This window comes from Canis lupus, chromosome 6 (assembly GCF_003254725.2).
Source record: "Canis lupus dingo isolate Sandy chromosome 6, ASM325472v2, whole genome shotgun sequence".
Lineage (NCBI taxonomy): Eukaryota > Metazoa > Chordata > Mammalia > Carnivora > Canidae > Canis > Canis lupus.
In genome coordinates, this window is record NC_064248.1 from 14749184 (window position 1) to 14772952 (window position 23769).

Below are 23769 nucleotides of genomic sequence, written 5' to 3' on the forward strand. Positions count from 1 at the left end.
CTTCTGTACAGTTCTGAAATTGGTTAGGATTCTGTCTCCAGAGTCACACGGCCTCATGTGAAATCCTGCCATGGTTGCTTGCTGGCTTTGTGACCCAGGGCAAGTTATTTAACCTCTCTGTCTGGCTGTATAACGGTGTGTGCCTTGCAGGATGGTGAGGGCTCAACGAATTTATGTCAAGTGCTTAAACGGTGCCTGGCACTTGGTAGATGGTCACTAAGCATTGGCTGTATTGACAGTTGCTAATGAGCTTGGCCCTGGCACATGATAGGGCCACTTGAGTAACTGAGTGAATGCAGGGATGCCAGCATGGTGCTTGGCCTGGGTGGAGGTAAGGGAAGGCCAAACAGAGGCACATGATCCTTGCCCTCACATTGCTTACATTCTAGAAGATTGGTGGGGACTCTAACATGGGATGTGGGTCAGCGTGGGAGAGCATGTTAAATGCAAGGTCAGGCAGCTCCGTACATAGTGCCAGGTGAGGGATGTCCTCACCTGCCAGGTGGGGGATGTCCCCACCTTTTCTTTTTGTACCTGTGGGGCCCTGGGCCCTAGTTGGCCACAGCAGCTGGGGTCAGTTGGGCTGTAGGGCTCTTCCCTGGGGCCTGGCATCCTTTGGAGCTCCTGGAATGTGAGAGAGGCAGGGGGTTCTTATGGTTTCAATACCAAGGTCTGCCCTGGGGCAGAGGCTATTTTAATGGGACCATGCGTGAGGCTGTTTGCCACTCTGTCTCCACTTCACGATGTTTTAACTGTTGAGACTCTTACCTGACTCCGTGGGACCAGGAAGAAATGAGGCAGTGAACATGTTTGTAGTGGGAGTAAGCTATCTGCTCCGGAGCAGACTTGGAGCATTTCGGTGTTTAGCTCAGAGATAAGAGCAGGCTTTTCTGAGGGATCAGGGAGACTTAACATCCTCCTCATTGCTTCAGCTTTGTGTGAGCCTCTCTGGTATGGGAATGGAGGTGGTGGTGTGCAGAGGGCAGCCAGTGGTCGTAGAGGCCTTGGAAGGGAGATGCTGCGGTTGCGGTGCTCTTAGTGTTCACCTCCTTGTCTTTGCAGAGGCTGTTGGCAAAGCTGCAGAGCTGGGAGCAACTGGAGCAGAGCACGGGCTTGAGCATCAGGTAGGCAGAGGGTGCCAGTGCCTTGGGGTGCCTGGGGGCGGCCGGGGGTGGGGGGGAGCTCCTACTGCTGCCTCTCAGGTCAGAGGAGGCACTTTGACCGCGGGAGGGAAGGGACCTAAGTGACTGTCCCTGCCGAAGTCTTAACAAGTCCTTCATTTAAGGTCAGCTAGCAGCGTGCTGGCAGGGATTTGCTTGCCCTGCGTCCTGCGGCTTTGGGAAAGGACTTCTTTTTGTATACTGAGGGAGACAATGCCTTTGGGGCAGCCCTAGGCAAATACAGACAGTGGAGATGAGCTGGGTTTTCAGGGAGAAAGGGAAAATGCCATAGTGCAGGACTATGGTGGCTGTCAGGAACCGACAGCAGCCTCAGTTCTCTGAGGGATAGGATGGGCAGGGCAGGCCTCTGTCCACTGCTCCCTGCCCCCAGCCCCACACCTTCTGCCGCCTGTCCTTCGGAGGACCGCTGCTGCCTGTCCCTTGGTCCCCAGGGCTCTGGGCCCCACTGCAGGCTGACTGCCCCACAGCTTTGTCATCATCTGGTTGTTCCAGTCTGGGTGAGGGGTGCTATGAGATCCATCATTCTGGATTAGTCTTTGGAATTGCAGTGTCTAAGAGCTTTTTGTGTTGTCTGTATGTGTGACTTTGAGACTGTAGCTCCTTGGTTGTCTTTCCTGCTGCTCTTGGAAACTGGGCCAAGATTGAGAACCTTCCTTAAAGAGCTGCCCTGTAATTACACTGCCCAACTGCTGGTTCTGGAAGCTGCAGCAGTTCCGATCAGCATTATTGACTCCACTGTCCATCCCTTGAAAATGCCCCCTCATCGTCTCTTTGCCTGGCTGAGTCACAGGACAGACGAGGCTACTGTTTGCTCTTGAACTGCACCTGCGGGACCCAAACTCGTGTAGGGCTGGCCCAGCAGGGCCTGAATGGTTTGTGCTTCTTCCTGCTCTCTGGGCTTATTAACTCACTGGAAAGCCTCCCTCCTGCTCCCAAGGAGGCTCGTCGGAAGAGAAACCTTCGTGACTTCTTTCTTGTGCTGGAGATCAGAGGCCAACTCATGCTCAGTCAGACCGGCTGCCGGCGTGTCTGAATGCCCAGCGTGTGCCACAGAGCACTCAACATCAGTCAACCCCAGGGCTGCTGCACAGCTGGCGGCCATCTCTGGGCTGGATTGAAAGTGCAGCGGCTACTCCAGCCCTTTGGTCTCCCTTCCAAACCAGGGACCTTCCTGAGTATAGGCTGGTGTGCGAGGAGCAGAGAGCTGTATGGGCCAGCTGCCAGTTGGGGTGGGGCATCTGCCTACTTAGCTACTTGTGTGTGCTGTATGTTCACGTGGTGGCCAGGCCCTGATGAGGGAGAGGAAGGGGTGGTGGGAGGGCTGTTGATTGAGGGCTGCTAGTGCCCACCAGCAGCTTGGGGTCAGGCAGGAGAGAAGGGCATGGGTCTGTGGTTGGGTAGTGGACTGTCGCTGGTGTCTCTGCTGGCTGCTGGCAAGTGTGCCCCTCCTCAAGTCTGTGCCTGGGTCTGGGCCAGTTTTCTCATTGCTGGGAATGCAGTGCGTGCCTCACTATTTGTGTGGAGATTAACACAGTCACACGCTGCAGAGGTTGCCTCACACAGTGCGGAGTGGTGCTTGTGTCCCTTCTGGAAGCTTCTAGGGAAGCAGGTGGAGCATCCTTGTGTCCTTGTCTCCTGGTACCCCTCGGTGAGGGGCTCCTGTAGGGGAGATTTTCTTCCATGTGCTTTGTGGTCACCCTGTCCCTGGTCCTTTCTGGAGACACCTTGGAAACCCCAGCTCCTCTTCTTTACCCTCCCTATCCAGGTGGGGTGCATGGGAAGGCTTCACCTCTGGTGACTCTGCCCCACTGAAGTGAGTATGTGTGTCGTGTAACAGTTGCTGGGTCACAGACTTGTGTGTTGCCCATTGTCAGAGCTGTGGGGAGAGTTAGGTATAATGCAGACTCACCAGGCCCAGTGGGTCAGCCTGTCCGGGCACTGGACTTGAGTCTTACATGACCCTGAATGCCCTGAGGAGGAGTTTGGTTCTCCCTTTTTTGCCAGGTTTTGGGCAGTTAGGGATTTCTGAGCAGGGAGAGTGACTTTTCAGAGTCCACATTTGGTGAAATTGAATATGGGGTGGGAAATGGACAGAGAGAAATAGGGCACAGGGATAAGTTGGGGTCCCTGCAAGAGGGATGTGGGAAGGAAGGGTAAGCACTGGTCAGGAGCTCTGAGACTGCTGTCTGGGTGGCTGGAGGGGGATCTGCCTAGAGTGGGTCTAGGATGAATGCCCTTCGTCACCTTTGCTATGTTCAATGCAGCTGGGGACCAGAGGACTGGCTCAGAGTGAGCTGAACCAGCTGTGGCTAGGTATGGTTAGGTTTGTGTGTGGCCCCTGCTTGGTTCTAACGTGTTGGGGTGGGGGGATCTTGTGCCTTATCTTCCATCTCTTTTTGTGGAAGGACTTTGGTTTCTCCTTGTGAAAACATATTTGTGTGGGGTGTCTGCTAGTTCAGGGGCCTGTTCCCTCAAAGCATAGTCGGCCAGCCCTGGGAGATGGGTTGGAGTCCAGCACTTGCCCTGGAAGTGTAGGGGCTGGAGGGGCAGAGAGGGCCTTTTGACCTGGTGGACTTGAGTATATTGGCCTTTAAGCCAAGGCATTGTTGTCACTTTGGGACAGAAGGCACTCACTTGGCATGTATCCTGACCCCCAGCCCTGACCCTTGTCTCGTGTCTCCTGGGCTTTGAGGGCTGCCGCCGCTAGGTGGCACTCCCTCCCCCATGATCCTGATCCCTGCACCTGGAGAGCTTCTGGGTCTTTTTGGATTTGTGGTCCCAGACCTGCTCCCTGCAGCTCTTCCTGGTCCTCTGCCACTCTGCTGGGACTCGCATGCTATGGCCAGGACCCAGAGGGGCAGGGCTGTGAGGGGTCTGTGTCCTTATAGTCCTGTGCACCTGTGGGTGGCTGGCCAGACCCTGTTGACTATCTCACATCTATTCTGTTCTTGACCAACCTCTTGATGATCCTTAAGTGCTTGATGTCTGTGAGCTTCTAGTGTTTTAGACCAGAAGTTCTCTGCATAGGCTGTCTTCTTTGTGCAGGACTGTGACTTTTTGCAGATTCTCAGAGGGCCCTGTAGCCTTGCAGAGTTTGGGAACAGAGATCAGGTCTAACACCTAGAAAAATCAAAACCCCCTGGAGTTCATGTGGCATGACTGTTGTCACCCTTCTCCCAGTTTGAGATTTCTCATGCCCAGAGGAGCCCAGAGGTATCTGGAAAGTTGGGTAGGTGAGTTGGCCAGGGCGAGTCAAGCAGTATAAACCAGTACGGAAGCCCCTGCCCGTGTCCTCACCTGCCAGGGAGGCTTGTCCACCCGGATGTTGCTGGACACCTGTCTCCAGCATGCAGTCATGTGGGTTGGAGGCAGGTGGGCCTAGGGACTGGGTGGGAAGGAGTGCTGTGCTGTGTTGGGTGGGGCGCTGTGCACCCAGGGGATGCAGCAGTGGGGAGGAGGGTGGGTGGGTGTGATGCTTGCATGTCCTCATCCCAGGGCTTTGAAAGCCAAGGGAGGGATTCAGCAGTAGCACAGAAAGTGCCTGTGTGCAGAGAGCCTTGTCCTGGGAGTGGGGCCTGGTGGGGCAGGATCTGAAGGTGCTGAAAGTGGACACCAGGAGACACTCTCTGTGTCTGTGTCTGCCTGGATGAGACGTCTGGGGCATTGGAGAAGGACAAACAGGCAGTAGGGAAGATGTAGCAGAAGGGAGCCCCTGCATCAACATAACACTTCCCTTCAGAGCACTGATTAGTGTGACTCACTGTTTTAATAGATTATAGGGGAAAACATGTGATCATCTCAATAGATGCAGAAGCATTTGTGAAAGCTCCACACCCATGCATGTTTAAAACCTCTGAGCAAAGTAGGAGTGGAAGGGGTCTCCCAGGCAGCACCTGCCTATCATGCAGCTCATGTGCCCTCTCCCCGCTCTGTGTCTGTGTGGGCCAGAGCAGAGGTGGGAAAGAGGAAGAAAGGCACGCAGCTGGATGGGATGAAGTAAAGCTGCCTCTGCTTGGAGACAACCAATCATCCATATAGGAAATCTCAAGGAACCTGTAAAGAACCATTGGAATTGGGAAGTCTAACAGGCTCACAGTTACAAGGACAACACACAAAGGTGGACTGAATTTCTGTGCACTGGCAGCCAACAATTGGAAGTACATGCCACTGAGAGGAGCATCATCAACTTGAAATACTTGAAGATAAATTAAACAAAAATCTGTTTGCTGTAGAGTTTAAGTTCTTTCTGAGAGCAATACTGTGCTTGTGGATTAGTGGAGTTTGTGTTGTTGAAGGGCCAGTTTGCTAAAATTGCTCCATATATCTAGTGCAATCTTAGGCAAAGTCCCAGCAGGCTTTTTTGGTAGAACCCAATAGACTGATTCTAAAATTTCTATAGACTTGTTCTTGAAAAAAAACCTGGGGCTTATAGTGCTTGATTTCAAGATGCACTATAAACTGTATCATCAAGGCAGTATGGTAGTTGGCACAAGGATAGACTTGTGCATCAACGGAAAAGGCTAGAAAGTCAGGAATAATCCAAGAGTGTATAGAGTCTGTTGGTTTCCATTGAGGGTGACAAGATAATTCAGTGGGAGAGAGTCAGTCTTCCACTACTGGTGCTGATGCAGTGGGATGTCTGTACGGTCCGGTGCAGATTCTCGTCTTTTACTGTCCCAGCATTAAACCAGTGGGGGCATGCACCTGCCTGGGGTGAAAAACCAAGACTTCTGGAAGCTTAGTACACAAAAGCGTGAACCAAAGATGAAAAAAATCAATCGGTAACTTAGAGTTTCCCAAAATGAAAAAATACCTTTGCTCTTGAAAAGACACAATTTAGACAAAGAAGAGGCAAATCCTGGGCTAGGAGAAAATATTTGCAACGCATACATAGGCCCGATGGAAGATTCGTATCCAGGATTTTTAAAGAATTCTTCTAAGTGAATAAGATGACGACCGGAATTTAAAACCTGAGCAGAAGACGTTGAACAGAAGACTTTACAGAAGAGGGTCCTCAGATGGGAATAGGGATGTGGCAGCACTCGGCATCAGTATCCTTCAGGGTGTAGGGGAAGGTCATGCTGAGATGCTGCAGCTGGGACCGGAGGCCGTCTGCACCAGGTGTCATGGCAGTGGGAGCTGCACGTGTTGGCTGCAGGGCTGGGGGTAGGGCAGCTTCCCGTGTGTTCAAGATGGGACCCAGCAGTTGCATCCTGGGTTCTTACCCAAGAGAAATGAAAATGTGACCTTACAAAGACCTATCTCTAAGTATTCCCAGCGGCCTGATTCCTATCAGCTGAAATGTGGAGACAATGGGCATGTCCACCCTCGGGGGTGCGGATTCATGGAGTGTGGTGTGTCCATGGGGCAGGCCAGACTGCTATGTGCACACGTGAGTCCTGCTGATGCCAGATGCTTGGAGGCCATGCCGTGTGATGTTCTTTATTTGGAATTTTAACAGAGGCAAAACTGATTGTAGTGGCCCACAGAAGAGTGGCTCCTTACATCTTGGCCTGGGACCTGACTGAAGCGAGATGGGCCATGATGGTGTGCCCGAGGTCTCCTGTGCTTGGCCGTTATGGCAGCCACTCTGGTGTGCACATGGTCAGATGTGCATAGATGTGTATCCCACCTGTGTGAAGCTGATCCGGGGATGATGGGAGGCTGCGGAGCAGGTGCAGAGGCGTGCTTTAGAAAGCTGTGGTTTGGGATGGCACCATCCCCTGAGCTCCTCAGGCCCCCCCATCGCCCTTGCCCTGCCCTCATTGCCCTTGCACTGCCTGGTCCACCTCACATGGTACTCTTGTTGTAACTAGGGTGCTATTCTCAGAGAAGGGGGCTCAGGGCTACCCCAAGGGTGGGCACCTGGCCCTCCTCCCCCATCTGGGTACTGCCTGGTACATTCTCAAGTGGCAGGCTCTGTATGTGCCCTTCCTGACTCGGCGCTCATCCATGTTCTTTGCATCTCGTTGCATGAGTTCTACTGGTCCTTCTGCACCAGCACAGAGCACTCAACCAAATTGAAGGGCTGCACAGTAGCCTGTAAAGTGGATGAGCTCTGAGTGACCTCAGGTCCCTGTTGATGCACACTTGGGTTGCTTCCAGTGTAAGCAGTGCCTTACTAATTGGACAAATTTTTAGAAGGTGGTTTTTTGTCTCAAATGACAGACATTTTGAAATCGAGAGATGGTGATAAATTGCCCTCCAGAAAGGTTCTTTATATTTCCATTCTGGCATACAAGTGGCGTCACTTAGTTTGGGCAGAATGCTTTCCAAGTGTCAGCAGAGAGTCACAGTGGAGCTGCAGCGCAGTGAGGAGGGCAGGAACCCCTAGTAGGTTGGCTTTTAAAAAGTGTGGTTAGCATGGGGTGCCTGGGTGGCTCAGCGGTAGAGCGTCTGCCTTTGGCCCAGGGCGTGATCCTGGGGTTCCGGGATTGAGTCCCACATCGGGCTCCCTGCATGGAGCCTGCTTCTCTTTCTGCTTCTGTCTCTGCCTCTTTCTTTCCGTGTCTCTCATGAATAAATAAGTAAAAAAAAAAAAGAAAAGCGTGATTAGCAGTTCCCACTGAGGAAGCCCAAGGCCCTCATTCTCTGGAGGAAATAGTTTGCCAATGGCAGGTGCGTCCCTGGGCTTTGGCTCCTTCCCCGTCCCTTTGTGCCTGAACCTGGTCTGGTTTTGGTCCTGCTGGGAGGGCTTAGTGTTTGTCAGGAAGTGTGCAGGTTTGACAGTGCCAGGGGAAAGACTGAGAGGTCTTGCTGGCTCTGAAGCCTGGTGGCTGTGCCCCCAAAACTGCTGACCTGTCACCTGCAGTGAGCATGGGAACCAGGTGCTGACCAGGATGCTTCTCAGCAGCATTTGTCGGCTGGACAGGTGACAGGTCTTGGGGACCAGTGTCCCCTGATGTGTGAAGCCACTTAGGATGATAGTGAGGCTGAGTGCATGATTCCTTCTGCGAGAGGATCTCATTAACCAGCCCAGACACTTTTATGGCCGTACCTACTCTGTCCACCACCTCTGATCACCTGGGTGTTGGGACTATCCATATACGAGGCGCTGCTGATGCTTGGGAGGGTGGCCGAGCTATCAGGCATCTTGGTGGGGTCTATTTCATTTAGTTTTGGTTTGGCTTCCTCTGGGGTTCCGGAGCGGGAGGGAAGGCAGAGCCTTCCCCTTCTGGGTGCTTGTAGGTATGGCCCTTCTGGGCATCTCATGTGCTAGTGCCTCAGTGGCCTCAGCCATGAACCTTTACATTGTGCTTTCACTCATTCATCTGTCTACTGAGAGCCATTTCTTGGAGCCTCCGCCCTGGAGAGGCGCTTGTGCCCCCATGCTGTACTGGGTTCCAGGTCAGTCTGGTGGCCCGCAGAGGTGTATGGGCAGTGTCTGGAGACCTCAGAGCCCATCACAGCCCTGAGCTTTCCTGTAGAGGCCAACAGTGGAAGCAGGCGCTCCCGGGGTTTACTCTTGACCTGGAGTAGCAGCTCATTCTTCTGGTGGCTGAGCCCTCAGCTTCTTTCTGCCTGGGCATGTTTGGTTTCTTTACTGGTTATCTGTCTTCAGGCTTGTGAAGTAAGAGCGTAGGCTTGTCTTCAGAATTTCTGAAGGCTTAGAGGGGGGCCGACCTTGGTGAGCCCTGAGTGACTGGCAGTCAGTGGCGTTTAATAAATGGTGAGTGAGTCATGAGGGTGTTGGGACTGCTTTGTTTTTGTGCCTTTGTGTCTATGGTGGTTGTGACTTAGGATGGGGCCTCTTCTGGCTTGCTTGGATGGCTGACGAGGCCCCTGTGTTATTCATGCTGTCATGGTCCAGGGGGAATCAGAAGACAAGTGTAGCAGACTTCCTGACAACTGCCATTCTTTAGCTCCAGCCCCATCCTCGCCCAGGGGAACAGCTCCTGCCTGTCCCTGGCTCCCTGGTGAGGTTTCAAATGGGAGTTTGATTGGCCTTGCCTGCTGGTGGAAGTGGGTGTGTGCAGCGAGGTGTGGACAGAGTAGCATCCCTGACAGGCTGGCTCCCTCCACCAGGCCCCGCTGCTGCAGCTCCAGGTAGATGTAGATGGGTGGGGGGGTACTGCTGGGGACCCCAGTCTGCACACAGTCCTGTTCCCTTCGTCTCTGCGTGCTCACATCAGGCTGTGCTTGCAGCACTGTGGGAAATGGAGAAGGAGAAGTGCTTTCCCCAAGGAGCTTAGCCTGACTCCTCAGGGGCTGTCCCCTGTGCGTACTCGCCCCTGGCAGCATGCCTGTGGTTCTGTACTTCTTGCTTGGCACTCAGAGTGCTTTGGAGGGCTTTTCTCCAGCTTTGTAGATATGGCTTTTCTACTTTTGTACCTTTTTTAAAATTGATTTTAAAAAGTCTAAAGCCAGATAGCAAAAGGATTTAGACAAATTAGGCTATGCTGGGTTCCCAGGGGATTATGTTGGAGCGAGAGGAGGCATCTCCGTGTCCAGTTACTGCAGACTTGGAGAGGCTTTACTGAAGTCCTCCTGGGTGTGTGGGAAGACCTGCCCTCCCTTGTCTGTGCCTAGGCCCCCCATCCCCAGGCAAGGGGGTAGGGGCCGCACTGCAGAGGTTGTGTGGAGAGGATGTTGGGGAGGGACTGCAGCAGAAGCAGCAGAGCTGGAGACCTCCTCTAGGGTAGCCTGGAATGTTTCCCCATCAACCCCCATGGCCTTCAGGGGCCCAGTGTGTTGGGCAGGCTGTTGGAAGTGGTGGGGAGGTATTTGGGCAGCATTAGGTCTGTGCTTCCTCACCCAATAGCCTCAGATGTCAGCTTTGTGGCCATGAGGAGTGATTACCCGGGTTAAGTGCACAAAGCTTTGAGCTCTGATGTCCTTCCTTATGGGTAGTGTCATTTGTGTCCAAAGCTAGAGGGCTCCTGTCCTCTTGAGGGTAGAATGAGTGTCTCTCAGTTTGAATTGCCTGTGTCCAGGGTCCGGCGGTGGCCACACCCTAGTGCTCACTCATGGGTGACTGGGAACACGGGCTCTGATTTTGCCAACACAAGCCGGGGGCTGAGGTTTGGAGGGTGGCTGGCCTTGATGAGTACTGAGTGCAAGCACATGTGCCCATGAAGCAGAGCCACAGTAAGAGGAGAGGTCCACAGTCTTAGAGGCCAAGTGGAATTATCCTTTAAATAACAGATGCCAGTCAGTACAGGGCTGTTTGTGTGGCTGCCGGTGGTCCAGGTGATCTTGTTTTGCTCCAGGGTTTCTTCTGTGATGTTCACACTGTCATCCGGTGCAAAGCCCAGACCTCTCTGTCATCGGTGGTGCTGTTTGCCTTTGATCGTCTCAGGGACAGAGTGCTGAGGCATGCCCTGGCGCCTCTGCACCATACACACTGTGGCTCTGGTGTGGTGTGTGGGCTTTAGGCCCTGGGGGTCTTGGGGATGGTGTCTGGGCCAGTTCGGCAGACACTTTCTCAGACCTACTGTGTGCTGGGCCCCAGCAATACACGGGCTTTGGCTGTTGCCAGATGGGCTCTTGTCTAATAGAAGCTGTGCCCTAGCAGGTGGGAGTCCTGAGGATAGGGAGGAAGCAGGGGAGGGGGGAGAAAGGTACCCCAGGTATAGGGAGAGATGAGCACTAGTGTGGGTAGGTGCTGGGGTGTTGACTGGAGGTGGGCATCGCTGGCCACCTCCTAGGATTTGGTGTTGCTGTATCTGTGTCTGCATGTGGCAGAGGTAGACTGGGGCATTGCTCTGGATCCCTTGATCTTCCCTCACTTGACTTGCCTTGGGTATGCCCTAAGCTGGTGGGTGGCGGTGAGCAGGCGTGGAGACCCTTGGCCTGGAGCTAGGCCCTGGTCAGCATTCCTCTTGTCCTTATATCTTCATGAGGATTTAGTTTCATGGAGGCCATGGTGGATTTGTGTCTGGTGGCCTAGGAGTGTCTTCTGTGTCCTCATTGTAGTATCCAGTATGTGGCCTAAAGAGACTTGGAACTCTGTATTAAAGTACTTTTGTACTTGTGAGTGTGTCATATGTATCCTGTATTGGGTTCCTCTCATGGCCCAGGTATGTCTGTGCCAGGTCCCTCTTGAGGCCCAGGCGCGTCTTCATACAGAATGTGTCATCACAGGAACTGGGGGTGCTGGTGGCTGGGGAGTGGGGTGGTGGTGGTGGTGGTGGGTGGAAGAGTGGCCTGGGTCCACCCTCTTGGGTCGTGCTTATTCTGATTCACCAGGCCTTAGTCTGTAGAGGGGAGACAAAGGATTGCTTTTCAGGGTACCATGTCAGTGGCAGCCAAGAAGGCTGTGTTCATCCCTCTCTTCTTGGCTGCTGAGACATTCACAAGTGAAACAGTCCCAGGCAGGAAGGATGGGTGCCCCCCGCCCCCACTGCCCTGCACGGCTTGGAGGACTGTAAGAGGGGCAGTAGGGGCTGTCCGCTTGCAGACTGAGTGTGGCATCCTCCGTGTGGGTGGCACCTTGGAATACCTGTTCTGTGTCTTGGAATTAGAGGCTGTTTAAGGGCAGGAGCCTGGTTTTCTTGCCCTGCCAGGTGGCCTGTTGCTCATTGGCTGTGTGTGGGCCCAGTGGGCAGGTGGGATAGCAAGTGTCTGCACTAATCAAAGCATCACACGATGGCAGGAGGAGGAACCTATGTGGCAGAGAGATATCTCTCTTGTGGAACACCAATGGCTTGCGGCCTGGGAGATGTACCCGTAGTTTGTGTCTAGTGTTCCTGACATTCTGTTGAAGACCACTTGCTCCAGACCGTGGCTGCTCTGCTGGCCCAGGAGGGCCTTCACATGTTGTGCTTCACATGTTGTGCTTTTGGATCCTCTGGCATGTCTGGCTTTTGGATGGCCAGGTCTTGCTAGTGTAGGTCTCTGGCTTGAGAGAAGGCCAGTTGCTCAAGCAGCGATTTGATTTGGGGCAGTCGTGGCCCTTACCTGCAGGGAGCCAGGCTGGCCGGCAGAAGGGTAGAGTAGGAGACGGCAAGGTACATGTTAGAAGGGCTGCCTCGATGGGTCTCCGGGCCCTGCTGCTCTGGGGCTGACCAGGTGCCCATGGGGTGCATGTGCAGAAGATCCTGGCTGACTCCCTGCTCCTCTTCCTGCTCTTCTTCCACTGGGCTCAGAGTGGGATGTGTGGTAGGTGCCAGGTCAACACCTCTACCCACTGGCTCTCCTTTGTAGAAACTGCCTGGAGAGATGTCATTCCTCTGTCATTTGAACACGAATGTGGGTCAGTCTGAGTAGGAAGGGGTCCCTGTGTGGAAATGAACATCTACCCAAGTGTGTGGAGGGAGCGAGTGCAGAGGGTAAAGAGTGGAAAGACACCTGTGCAATGAAGCCAAGGGTGAGATGTGCACGGAATTGCCGCCCTAGGCCCTGCCTCCCTTGTCCTATGGCTATGGAGGCCCCCGGAAGTCCATGGAAAGGGGGAATTAGGTGTCTACAGGATAGGAACCACCCAGTGGCTGAGTGCTGCTCACAGCACTCGTTTCTCCTCCCAGCCTGGTGACTGGAGTGACAGTGCAAGCCTGTAAATGGGCTTGGGGTCCAAGATGGTGGTCTGACTTAAGTCAGTGGCAAGATTGGCTGCCAGCCAACCTTCTATGAATAGTGTTTTGCTGGAGAGGTATGCAAATCAAGTTGGAATGGAAGAGAGAAAGCGATTAAAGTTTTAAAAAATTGTTTAAGAGCAGACGAACCTAAGTCCCCAAGCCCCCAGCACAGGGTTGCCTGAAGTTGGTGTTGAGGGCTTGGTTGGGGAGGGACTGGACACTCCCTCCAGGGAGCTGTGGTCTTGTACCCATCCTCAAGTCAGTGTCCTGGGACCCAAGTCTTAGGTACAGTTGTTTTGAGGTAAAATTTATGGTATGAGATAGGTGTAAAACGAATTGAGTCAGGGATGGACAGCAGATGGCAGATGAGAAGAAACAAGGGTGGCTGGACCTTGGTGTGCTTGGGAGCTGGTTGTGTTATAGCAGTTACTCTGCACACGTCTGGAATGTTCTCTAATGAAAGTTTTGAGAAGTTACCATCTTCCTTTTGTTCTCCTGTTTCTCCTCAGTCTCCTCTGGATGCCAGGGGTCCAGGCTCTAGGTCTCCAGCCCACCAAGAGAGGGCCCAGCACATGGCGTGGTGCAAGTGACTGCCTCCGTCCTGGAAGCGGCCAGCTGCCTTCCAGGAGGTGGACATGTGAAAGGCTGCTGTGTTCAAGTTGGGAACTGGAACCAAGACCACGTTGGGGAGGTGGAGTGGGGTGCTGCTGGCTTTGCTCCAGCAGATGCGTTCAGGTCGCACTGGCAGAGAAGCCCATGCTGCTTTGGGGCAGGAGAGCTGGCTGTGTCCTTCCCACACCCTCTGGTCTGCTGTGTAACAGGTGTCATACCTGGAGAGGAGGGGGCGTCAGGTTAATGCCACTTGACAGTGGCTAATTTCTCACATGTATTTACACACTGCTCTTCCTTTTCATTTCTGAAGGTCATTGTTTTGAGCTTCCTCTGCTGCCATGAGTGGGGTCTTTACTTGGGGGCACATCTGTTCATGGTAGTGGGCAACAACCTGGTGGGGATGCCAAGCAGCTCTGGGCACAAGTGCCGGTGCCTCAAGGAATTGGGAAGAGTGGACTTGGTGTTTTCTGTGGCCTTTGGGAAACCGTTGAGGAACAACTGGTGTCATTTCAGATCACAAGGGACTGGAGACCCTTGTATGAACAAGCAGTGTGTTCATAGCTCAGTGTTCAGAAGACATGAGAGGTCAATGGGGAGAATTCTCCTCTTGCTCTGCCAGCCATTGACTTCTCTTTGTATAGGCTGCTGGCACTGCTGGCTTTGGTACATTTTCTCACAAGTGCTCGATACAGGTGTAGCTCCTGTGCCTGCTAGTGCCTGTGTCCTTGAACCCCAGCTACACTACGTTGGACGCCTTGGTGTGCAGCTCTCTAAGAGCCCAGTGTCTTGCCTGATGATTCCTTGTACGGAGGTTGCACAGTTGGGACAGTGCAGGAGTCCGACCTCTTGACAGAGTTGGAGGTTCCCCAAGGCCTCCCTCAGTCAGGTTCAGTGATGGCTGGAAGGGCTGCGGGACTCTGGGAAGCTGTGCCTCACAGTTGGGGTTCATGACAGAAGCATGCCATCTTGTAGGATTGAGAGCAGCAAGCAGATGGGTCACTGGGCCAGGTGCCTTATCTCCACCCATAATCCTTGAGTCCTTCCACCCTGGAGGAAATGAACTGGTTCCAGACTGCTTGCTTTAATGACTTTCATTAACTCGATGTAATGAGGCCTATACTCAGGAAGTCTGTTTTTATTGGCCAATAATCCCATCTGCTTTATCAATCTCAACCTAGGGAAGGACCACCGAAGCTTTTGTTGGAAACTGTTCTCCTGGGTTGTGTCACTCTGTGTTAGTTGGTGGTGGGGCTCTGAGGCCACTGGTTGTCTTTGCCAAGGATCTCCAGTGTCCCTCCCATTACACTCGTCTTGGGGAGCGCAGGGACAGAATGAATGGTGGGTTTGTTTGTGTACCAGGTATAGATACCCTAGCACATGCTCCTCGCCTTGTGGGAGGTATACGTTCTTCAAAACATCACACAGATAGCACGAAGGGGCAACTGACCCTGGGACAGTGGTTCCTGAACTTGGGGAGTCTTCAGGAGGCCCTGGCCCAAGGGAGGAGTGCTGTGGGAGGTGGCAGGCCAGGCTTGGGGTGAAATCTGAAGGGGACGGTGAGTGTGGGGCACAAGACAGAGGCTGAGGGCTGCTGAGCCGGCCGAGTGATGGGGAGGACAGCCTGCCATGACAGGTCGGCTTTGCATGTGGCTCCAATTTGGAGCAAGAGTGCCACAGGGACAGAGCAAAGGCTGGGAGACATCCTAGGCATACAAAATAGGAGGTTACCTGGTCTAGGTAGGGGAGCTGGGAGGGTGCAGGCAGATGGGGCAGAGGCGGGGATAGGTTTTGGCTCTTAGGAAGGGAGAGCTGTGGACTCTGGTTTGGGTATGTGCTTTTGAAGCAGAAATATCACAGAAATAGCCAGAGAGAATTGTCACTTGTGCACAGGTCTGAATTTGAGGGCTTACTCTGGGTCCCTTTTCTATGACCATTACTAGACCTAGACAAGCCCGCTGAGGCAGCAGATGCCTGGGAATGCAGCCTCCAGGCATGGGGACCAGGGCATCTCCCTGGTGGGAAAGCTGCACAGCAGAGGCTGCTTATAGGCTTGTCTGGGTCTCAGCTTCCTGTCTACAGGGATGGCACCCAGGCATTGACTGGCAAAGTGATTGGCTTGTGGTACCTGGCAGTGCTTGTCCCTCTGTATCCTGCTGGGGGGACCGTGTCTGTGGAGTTGGCATACCTTGGCATACACTGGACCCTGAACATCCCGGGAGATGGGACATCAACTTTCTTTAGGTCTGCTTGTGTTCAATCTGGATGGGAACTTTGCCTGTTCTGCCACCAACCTATGTCTTTGCAAGTTAACGATGCCAGAAGGGTTGAGGTGGGTCATACTGAGTTAGTGGGCCCACGTATGGGAATATGGCTATGGCGGTGATATTGGTAAAGCCTTGGACTGCAAACATGGGAGAGGAGGTGATGGGACCCTGGTGGGGTTGTGTGCTTCTAGCAAATACCTGGGATTCACTGCTGTCCTGTGGTCACATTGCAAGCACTGACCTTGACTCTTGGCATGCAGCTCCCACGGCTCTGTCTTAGGTGAGGGGGATGTCCTGGGGATTGGTGTGTACATGCTTGTGCTTGTCTTTGAGCCCTGAGGCAGCCTGGCCAGCTTTGGCAGCAGGATGGGTGGCAGGGGCTTCTGAGGGACACATCTATCCCTTAAGGATGTGTAGGATTATCTGATGAGGATCTTCTCTTTGCCTCTCCCCTTCCTCCATGAGAGAGTGGAGGACCTCTGGGCCCAAGAAGACATGGCTGGAAGCCTGTGGAATACGAGCTGGGCCAAGTAGACCCACCCTGTGAGTGGAAAGCCTGCTGCTGACCTTCAGGGCCCTGAAGCCAACAGGTTTGCAGACTTGCCTTTTCTGTGAGGCTCTGGGGGCCTGACCTAACTGAATAACAGACAAAACAAATTCATTGCTCTTTAGGCTTTGTCCTTAATAATCTGGGAGCTGTGCTTAGCAGAGTGTCTGAGTGGCTTGGGTAGTTCCTGGTTTAATCAGAGCTAGGTGATAGTAGAGGTTAGTGTTTGCTGCTGGCTCTGAGGGGGTCAGGGAGCCAGTCCTTCCTAAATGTTTACTGTCTTCCCTGGCATCTGGTAAGACAGGGATTGATGTACTGGTTTAACTGGGGACCCGAGCCATCCCATTAGGCAGAGATGGGGGAGGAGGAGTGGGCAGACCCCTGCCGGGTCTCAGGATGGGAGTCCGACAGCAAGGTCTCATGCTGCTTCTTAGAGATTTTCCCTCCTTTCCATTGCCTACACGTGGACATTTCCTGAGCAGTTATGGTATGTCTGGTGCTAGAGTGGTAGGTATCTTGAGTCCTCCTAGGTATGGGCAAGCTGGTGCGCTGGTGCATCAGGCATGGCTCCTGGGAGAGGCTGGAACTTGTTCTGGGCAGGGGGGCAAGGGGAGGGGGCAGAGGGCAGGGGAAGCAGCTTGTACAAACTCACCCCAGCCACAGGGATCTGGTGAACTCAGATGTCCCTCATTCCCAGTACTTCTGGCCAGCGTGTGGGGTGTGGCAGAGGCCCATGAGGTGGCAGGGATCAGTTCTTGGAGGTGTTTCTGGTCATGCCATGGAGGTTGGACTTAGGCCTGCAGTGGTAAGGGGAATATCCTCTGTGTGGGAGGAAGCACTTCTTTTCCATGGCCACTCCACGGCCTCTCCTCACCTGAATTCTGAGACATGGCCTTGGTACTTGGCTAGACCGTGCCTGGTAGGCCTCCATGTGGCAGGGTAGCCCACTACAGGTGTCCAAGCTCTGTGGCATGGGGCAAGGTGCCCCTTCAAGTGCAGGGGGACAGTCGCCTGTGAGCAGGGGGTCAAGCAGTGGTGGTCGAGTTGTGCAAGCATTTCGAGAGTTGAGGTGTCAGCAGGTCCTCTGCCTGTGTCTTGAGTTCCAGGCCGGGTCCCTTCTAATCTGGCCGCTGTTTCCTCTGTGGGTGAGTGCCTATTCCCTGCTCACTCCTGCTGACCCCAGGTGATGATCTGTTGATAGAACTGAGATTTTGGGAAAAGTCAATCACATGTTCATTCTTTGCACATTTGTTGGAGGCTCTGTTGTTTGGCAGACATCAGCTGGCTTTGGGGATAGAGTCACACAAGCTGGCCTCTTGCCCTCATGGTACGAGGACAGAGAGTTTTAAACAGAATGAAAGGAGAGCCTCTTAGGCTCAGGAAGGAAAACTTGCCGCAGCAGCATTTTGCAGGAGTATGTGACTTAGTTGGGGGTCAAACCTTGGTTGTCTCTTTGCTGGATTTGAATAATGTTGGTGGGCAGAAGGCCAGATGTTCTCTGTGGTCTGGAATTGAGGGCTGACAAGCGGTTGCAGAGCTTGTTTATGTTAAGACAGTCCCTGTTCTGAAGAGGGGCTTACCTTGCTGACAGGATGGCTGTTTGAGCTGGGGCCGCCCTGGGGGTGCTGCTCAGGCCAGCTCATGCTTGCGTCTCGCTCACTTTCCTCCCAGCTCTGGATGAGGCAGGCCAACTGGGCAGAGGAAGCACCAGAGCTTCTGGGGGGCTCACTGGTAAGGTCACAGAGCAAATTTGTGCCACCCTCGTTGGATTGCTTGGCTAGTTGCAGTGCTTGGTGGGCAGTGCCCTCCATCACCTCCATCCATCTGGCTGGCCGCATGGTGCCATGCAGCTGGATCCTGCGTCTTTGTGAGTTGAGCAGCCTGCTGCTGGCATTTCAGGCTTCTGTTGGGGCGCTGCCCATCCACTTAGCCCGAGGAGCACTCGGCACATATGCAGGCATGCAGCCTGTCAGCTGATAGCAGCTGTTTGAGGCCTGAAGGCTCCCAGCCGAACTTTGGCAAGGAAGGTCTGCCCGCCTGCTGAAAGGCTGACCTCCCTGCCTTTGCTCAGGACCAAGCACCTTCTGGCAGGTGCTGGGATTTGCTTTTCAGATGGGGGAGGCTCTGTGAGGTAGAGGAAGACAGTAATTACTTGGGAAAGGAAGATTTAACTTTTGGGGCAGCAATAGGACACTCTCTTGTTCTCAGAGGTGGCTCAGTTAGAAGATTAGCAATTAATTTTACGTGCAAACTGCCCTCGGCTCTGTAGAACCAAACCATCCTCCCACAGCAAAGGAGGGGGGCGGTGGCAGGGTTGCTTCTCGGTTGGATTTTTCAGAGCACTGCTGTCTGTCAGCTCATGAACTGGCAGGAGTCGTTCGTGAGTCTGTGGGGAGGACAGTCAGACACACACAGCTCTGTTTTCCCGGAAGAGCTCTGCCTTTTGTTCTCTGGCTCTGCCTTTCCTATGGGGCCTGAGTTTGCTGCCCTTAGGTCTCAGGAGCTCATTGCCTTTTCCTAGAATTGCTGTCACACTCTGGCTTGGAGCCGGTCTGGTGTAGCATCTGGGTCTCAGAGTTGGCACCTTTGACCCAAAACTCATTCTTTCTGGGCCCTTACAGAAAGGTTTGGGTTTAGTGAGTTGAGAGGAATCACTAGGAGCTATTTCTGATGTTTCTGTTAGTTGGGGCATCTTTCATTGTTTATTAGAGCTCAGCTGCAGTGTCCCGAGTGTCCCAGAAGGGGCCATTGCTCAGCTTGATTCTCTGGGGACAAAGCCTTCTTTTCTTGAAGTTTAGTTGACACAACATGACACTAGTTTCTGGCGTGCAGCATAGTGACTGCACACGACTGTATCATGCCCTGTTTGCCACAACCTAGCTACCCTCTGACCTCGTGCAGTGCCGTGATGGCCCCACTGACTGTGTTCCCAGTGCTGTGCCCGTCATCCCTGCACCTCATTCACTCCATCACTGGAAGCCGCTGCCTCCGGCTCCCCTCCACCCACTTTGCCCATCTCCCAACTGAGACAGAGACTTTCCATGATAGAAAATGTACTTTCTGGGGTGCCTGGGTGGCTTAGTCAGTGAAGCATCTGGCTTCAGCTCAGGTCATGATCTCGAGGTCCTGGGATGGAGCCCCGTTTGAGGCCCCCTGTTCAGCCGGGAGTCTGCTCCTCCCTCTCACTCTGCCCCTCCACCCAGCTCATGCATGCAATCCCTCCCCCACCCCCCAATCAATCAGTCAATCAATCAATCTAAAAAAAAAAAAAAAAACCCAAACAAAACTTTCTCCTGTTTGGCTCATTTGCCAGTTTAGTTTTCTGAGTTTTTCTTGACTGAACAGTCGGTGCCCGTGAAGGGATGGATTAGGACAGAGGCTGTGAGTTTTTGTAGTAAAGGGCTAGTTAGTAATTATTTGGGGCTTTATGGCCCATCGAGCCTGAGCTACAAGTCCTTACCTCTGCAGCATAGCACGGGGTGACCAGCATAGGGCAATGTGGCTTGGGACGTGGGATTTTTGTGCTAATGCTAGGATGATCCAGGACAATAGCAGAACTGTGGGCTATCCTGTGAGAAAGCTGCCTGGGACAGGATGTAAATGAGGGGTATGGCTGTGTTCCAGGAAAACTTTGTTTTATTAAAATAGATGGTGGGCTGATACCGCCTGGAGGCTGTAGTAATGTGCCCACCCCTGCTTCAGGCTGTAGGGCTGGCCAGCCAACTCAGCCTTTCTCCCTCCTTCCCCTAAGACCTCTACTCACAGTGGATCAGGGTAATTTCTTTCCTCTAATTTTCTGCTCTGGGAGAATCTGGTCTCGGGATGTGAGTTTGTTTGGAGGGAGGTAGTGGGAGTCAACCAAGCACGGGATTGAGGTGCTGCCATCGAGGTTAGGTACTGCTCTGGAGTACACATGTTGTAGGGAGGCCATATCAGGTGTTGGAGGGCCTGGGCCGAGCAGTGCTTGTGTCTGTCTTGCTTTTTCTCTGGTGACTTAAAGTGGTCAGGAATAGGCATTGTGGCCATACCTGTTCCATTCAACAGATATTTGCCGAGTGATCACGGCGTACAGAGATTGAGGTATGCGAGGTCCCTGCTCCACCACCGAGCAGAGCACTGTCACGTTACAGGGTGCTGAGAGAGAAGGGTTTGAGGGCCAGGGCAGGAGGCTTCATCTGATCAGGGAGGGGAAGCCCTCCTGCAGGGAAGGTCGTAGACCACCAGAGCTGGGCTGGATGCTGTGTCTCAGCCTCCCCTTGGGTGCTGTTAGTCTCCGCCTGAACCCCTGGAGTCTCCAGGGCTCTCTTTCCCAGCACCTCGTCTCCCTGGCTGCCCCATCCTCCTGCTCTGGGATAGGCTGCTGCCCCCTCCTCAGGAAACATGAGCCATGTATCTGTACAGCAAGGAGTTGCTTTTGTTTCCATCAGAAACATGAACCTCGGTTTGGAGTGCTTCCATTTACTGACAACCCTTGCCAAATTAATTTTATTTAATTATCTCCCGGGGCTAAGCTTGAATACATTTTGTGTTAAATTCACATTTTTTCCCCTTTTCTAAACGAAATGGACTTAATATCCTTGTTAAAATCTGATTAAAACTAAAATTGAGTTTTTTGAAGTCTGATTATCCCATGAAATGGAATTTTTAAACGTAATTACGGATGGATTTGCATATACTTTTCAGCACCATTGAAAAGAAAGTTGGAATCATTTATTAATGACATCTTTTCTGTCATTTCCTTGGGGCATGACGCTCGTGCAGGAGTGAGGTAGGTGAGGGAGAAAATCTCCCCTTCTCTCCACTCTTTCTCAGAATCTGTTGTAAACTTTCTTCCTCAGAGAACCTGTTCCCAAGGAATCTGAGCATCATCTGCTTTCCGCTCTGCCCTATGCTACTCTGCCTGTGTGGGTGGTTGATGGCCTGTCGGGTGCATGCGCACCCCTGCATTGCCTCCCAGACCTCAGAGCTCTTACCAAGAGTGGAAGAGGATGGGGTGGGAGGGACTGCAGCCTCTGGCTGCCTCCCCTTTCAGCCCCAAATACAGATTTACAGTTGATGGGCTACCCCCATCCTAACTCTGGTTTACATGCATACTATGAGAAAACAAACCAAACATACTTCATAACCACCAGGGAGAAAAAAAAAAAACAAGGGATTTTCAGAGGCTACCTCCTCATTCTTTGAGAAACACCGCTGTTTCAGAAAGGATTGTTTCCTGTGAGGGACCTGGATCAGTAGCACCTGCTCTGACTTCCATGTGATAGCATAGATAGCAGATCCCCAACCTGCCTTCAGGGGCTCTGCGTGTAAGGGCCAGTGTCCCCGACTCTCCCCACAGGATGGCCCTTTGCTCTGTGTTCTGTATATGTGCACAGCACTCCAGGGAGCTGATGCCACAGTGGGCACCTGGCCTTGGAGCAGCCCTCTGCCCTTAGCCAGGGTGAGGCAGTGTGCCCATGCTGCCTGGCAGGAATCGGCTCTGCTCATGGTTGCTCTGTGAAGGTCTATGGCCTGTGTTGGGAGGCACTCCACATGTTCACAAGAAGCTAGGAATAGGAGTCTTTCTGTAAAATTGCCAGATTTTCAAAGTGCTGCTTGGGATTCGTTAGCTGGGTCAGTAGCCTGGGTGCCACATGCCTCCCTCCCTTGAAGCCATGTTGTGGCCATGATCACCTCTGGGCCTCGTATGTGCACTTTTCTCTTGGGAGTGCCCATGAGTTTGACCTGTTCATCTGAGGGCCGGTGAAACAGCAGGACATCCTGATTGTTGGCAGAGCTTAGAGGAGGGCCCATGCTGGACCTAACTCCCCGGTCCAAGCTTTTTTTTTTCCTCTTTGTCTTTTTTGGCTTTAGCTCCTAGAGGGAGAACTTGTATGCATTTTATAGATAGCTGTAGGAGGAGTAGAGCCCAGGGGCTTTGGGGTGGGTCTTGGTGGGGGATAGCAGTTCAAGGGTTTCTGTAGGGGACTGCAGTGCAGCCTGATAAGTACCAGTGAGGATCAGTTTGTTGGGCTCTTTTGAACTTGACCTCTTGGAAACCACTTCAGGCCATCCTGGAGAGAGAGACCGTGGGGAGCTGGACCTCTAGGCCTATTGGTGGATTGCAGCCTGCCCATGATGAAGCTGCCACCTTTGCTGCACTGAGGTCCCCACCTGTGAGATGGAGCTCAGAGCACCTCCTGCCTGGGTTCTGGAGGAGATTAGAGATGACAGATGCATACTGGTCACTGATTGCCCTGGAACTTAGCAGCTTGAACAAGAGCATTTCTCACCTCAAGTCCCTGTGGATCACGAATCTGGACTGGCTTTGTGGGGTGCTGTGGTTTCCGGCCTCTCCTAAGGTGGTGGTTATCTCAAGGCTGCACTGAGGCCGCTTGGCTTCCTTGCTCTCATGTGTGCAGGCAGTGCTCACTTTCCTGCCACCCGGGCCTCTCCGCAAAGCATAGTATGGCAGGGCAGCTGGCCTCTCTGGCCTCTCTGGTAGAACCAGCCAGAGGGCAAGGGTGGCAGCACTAGCAAGATGGAAGCCATTCTCTGTGACCTGGTCACAGAGGGGCCGTCCATCACTTTGCTCTGTTTCTTCCTGTGAATTGAGTCTATCCTGGAGGAGGGAGGTATGCAGAGCATGGATTCTGGGATGTGGCTTCATGGGGAGCCAAGGTGGCATCTCTGAACACCATCTGTTTATGTGATACGCAAAATTAGAAACAAAAAGGAATTATTCCAGGGGTTAAAAAGAACAACTTTAGGGGCAGTTGGGTGGCTCAGTCAGTGAAGCATCTGCCTTTGGCTCAGGTCTTGATCCCAGGGTCCTGGGATCACACCTGTGTTGGACTCCAAGCTCAGTGGGGAGTCTGCTTCTCTCTCTCCCTCTGCTCCTCCCCACTACTCCTGCTCTCTCTTACTCTCTCTGAAATAAAGAAATAACATCTTTAAGAACTTTAGTTGTGACAGCACAGAAAAATTAACATGTTTATAGAGATAAATTTTGCAAATCTTTTAACCCAAAATTCTGAATTACAGTGTTCAATGTGTTAATTCTGAAGTTTGGAAAATGAGTTTTTTTGTGATTTGTGACTCACTTTTTTGTGCTGTATTCCCCAAAGAAAGTTCTACAGACGCCATAGCATCTGGAGCAACGTTGGTGTAACACAAACTCCTTCCCCTGCCCCTGGCCCTTTGCCCTTCCTTCCAGAAACCATCACTGCCAACCGCAGGGTACACAGCCATATATACACCTGCCTTTGCAGACAAAAATGCTTTTACAGAAATTTTAACACAATTGCCATTTTTTAAAAAGTGAGTTCATTGAAGTAGGATTTGCGTAAAAAGCCGTGTATGATCGTGTGACATTTGACAAATGTGTAACAGTCCTGCCAGCGCCCCAGAGTCAGAGTGCAGATGTCTCCCTGCCCTGACGTTCCCTGATGGACAAGGCTGTGGGTTCCGTACCTCTCCTCTAGCCCTGGTCTCCGTGAGCAGTGCTGCCTCCTCTGGAATGACATGTCAGCAGAGACAGACGGCCCTGGGGCTCTGGTGTTGTCACTGTGCTTATTCTTACAGGACCGTGGGGACTACACACACAGTTTCTCCAGTAGATACGGGGCTGTTCCCATGAGTCTGTTCCTGAACAAGCTGCCCTTCTCTTC

General features: G+C 52.8%; 1 protein-coding gene across 6 annotated transcripts in view; it reads left to right on the forward strand.

Annotated features, from left to right (window-relative positions):
- The window catches only part of MAD1L1 (mitotic arrest deficient 1 like 1), a 347527-nt gene that overhangs the window by 13889 nt on the left and 309869 nt on the right, over positions 1-23769 (forward strand). For 3 of the 6 annotated variants that reach the window (XM_035718311.2, XM_049111198.1, XM_049111199.1), the window contains 2 exons: positions 1063-1124; positions 13207-13326. In XM_035718311.2, coding sequence (XP_035574204.2) covers positions 1063-1124; positions 13207-13326 — 182 coding nt within the window. The remainder of the gene's footprint in view (positions 1-1062; positions 1125-13206; positions 13327-23769) is intronic. The other 3 variants (XM_025416062.3, XM_049111200.1, XM_049111201.1) reach the window with 1 other exon arrangement.